This window comes from Seriola lalandi, unplaced genomic scaffold (genome assembly GCF_002814215.2).
Source record: "Seriola lalandi dorsalis isolate HSWRI2012SDOR001 ecotype SW California unplaced genomic scaffold, Sedor1 jcf7180002003110, whole genome shotgun sequence".
In the NCBI taxonomy this organism is placed as follows: domain Eukaryota; kingdom Metazoa; phylum Chordata; class Actinopteri; order Carangiformes; family Carangidae; genus Seriola; species Seriola lalandi.
Window position 1 is genome coordinate 1 of NW_019473766.1, and position 1,888 is coordinate 1,888.

The 1,888-nt window shown below is 42.8% G+C and overlaps 1 protein-coding gene across 1 annotated transcript; it reads right to left on the reverse strand.

Moving 5' to 3' along the window:
* Positions 1-21: 21 nt before the first annotated feature.
* LOC147820065 (immunoglobulin superfamily member 22-like) lies at positions 22-1,846 on the reverse strand (the record flags this gene model as incomplete). Its single annotated transcript, XM_087177387.1, has 4 exons — positions 22-268; positions 573-741; positions 864-961; positions 1,580-1,846. Coding segments are annotated over 4 exons (781 nt in total), but the record flags the coding sequence as incomplete, so codon positions are not given.
* Between the last annotated feature and the right edge of the window lie 42 nt (positions 1,847-1,888).

Below are 1,888 nucleotides of genomic sequence, written 5' to 3' on the forward strand. Positions count from 1 at the left end.
TTGAGTTTCAGCGTGGCAGACGTCTTGACGGTGGGACTCAGCCTGCAGTTGTACTCTCCGGCGTCCTCCATCCTCAGGTCCTGGATGATCAGGATCCTCTTGCGTCCGTCCATGATCTGGTCGTAGCGGCCGCCCTCCGGCAGCTCCTCATCTCCTTTGTACCAGATGACATCAGCGTTTGCCTTCGACACCTCGCAGATCATCTTCACGCTGTCCGTCTCCGTTCCCTCCACGTTGGACAGGTTCTTGGTGAACCTGGCTGCCTCCTCTGTGAAGGTTAAAGCCGCAGGGGTTAATGAGGGCAAAGAGGAGGGGGGGGTGCCCCAAGTTTTGACTGTCAGGCATTCTCTGCTGCCTGCTTACACCCGAAGTATTTGTATCAGGACTCTTTTCTTTCTGTTTATTTACAGTTATTCCGTTAATATAATTTTATAATTTTACCTCTTAGCTCTTAATGCAACAGGTGCCACTCTCTTCCCTTCTCTTTCCTCCAGTTTTCTCAGTAAATTATTGTGAAATGTTGGAAAAACTATTTTCAAGAGAAATAATAAAATAATGAGGATGCTGCTCACCGATGACCGTGAGCATGCCGGATGTCTTGGAGGTTCTGGCGTCACATTCGTACTCTGCCTCATCGTCAAACACTGACTTGTGGACGATGAGGATCCTCTGGACTCCCTTAGCCGTGATCTCGTACTTCTTTCCTCTCCTGATCTCGCTTCCATCCTTGAACCAACGCACCTGGTGGGACAGAAGTGAGATGAAATGAGATTTATCTTGGAGGGACTGTTCGGTCGATCCTTTCATATCCAGCTGTAAAACCAGATCTCCAAGTGACAGAACAGTGGGGGATCTGGTCTCACCTTGGCGGACTCGCGGGACACTTCACATTCAAACTTGGCAGATTCCTTCTCTCTGACCTCCACATCCTGCAAAGGCTTTGTAATCTCCACATGAGGAGCTGCAGACAAAAACAACACTATTGTAATAGCAGTTCAACAATTCAATCCAACAAGCATTTCATCTGATTTATGCTCATCTAAAATATTAATCTGAACTTTAAGAATCATAATTATAAGATACTTGTTATTTTAATAAATCCTAAATTGTCGTTTATTTGTTCTCTTGGAAGGAAAAGTCCAACAAAGACTTTAAAGGGACCAAAACATGACAGAAAGTATTAGACTGTGTGGAGGCCAGAAACACACAATTATAAAACAAAAAACTTCAGTGAGAAACTTGGTAAGTAAAAATATAATATTAAAAATTGATTAAATTCTAATTCTGTACTAATGATACAAGTTAATTAACAATACAAATAAAAATGTCTGTGCATTATGATAAAAAAAAATGTTAAAACATGTTATTAATTCATTACAATATGTAGTAAAAGTAAATGATTGTTTTATCTAATATCTAAGGGAGATTCATTAAAAGAAATATCTTACTGTGATATTAATTGTTATTCACCAATCACAACTCCCTAAACTGATTTTGTTTTACAGATTCTATAAAACGACGTGACTGCCCCTGTAACTCTGAATTCAAAGGTTCAATAACAGAAAGGTTTAGTTCTTACGTGTAACCTCCAGGAAACAGGACGTCTTGAACTCTTTGGCGTCGCATGTGTACATCTTGGCGTCTTCCGGAGAGCAGCCGTGGATGACCAGCGCTCTCTTGCGTCCGTCGACAATCAAGTCGTACTTCTTGGTCTTTCTGATCTCCTGTCCTTCTCTGAACCATCGTACCTCTGCGTTCTCTCTGGAAACTTCACACTCCAGCGTGGCGGTGGCCTCCTCCTCCACCGTCTGGTCCTCCAGCGGCTTTGTGAACTCCACCGGCGGCTCTGAGAGCGCATGAGAAAACAAAGGTTATATATGAACCAAGA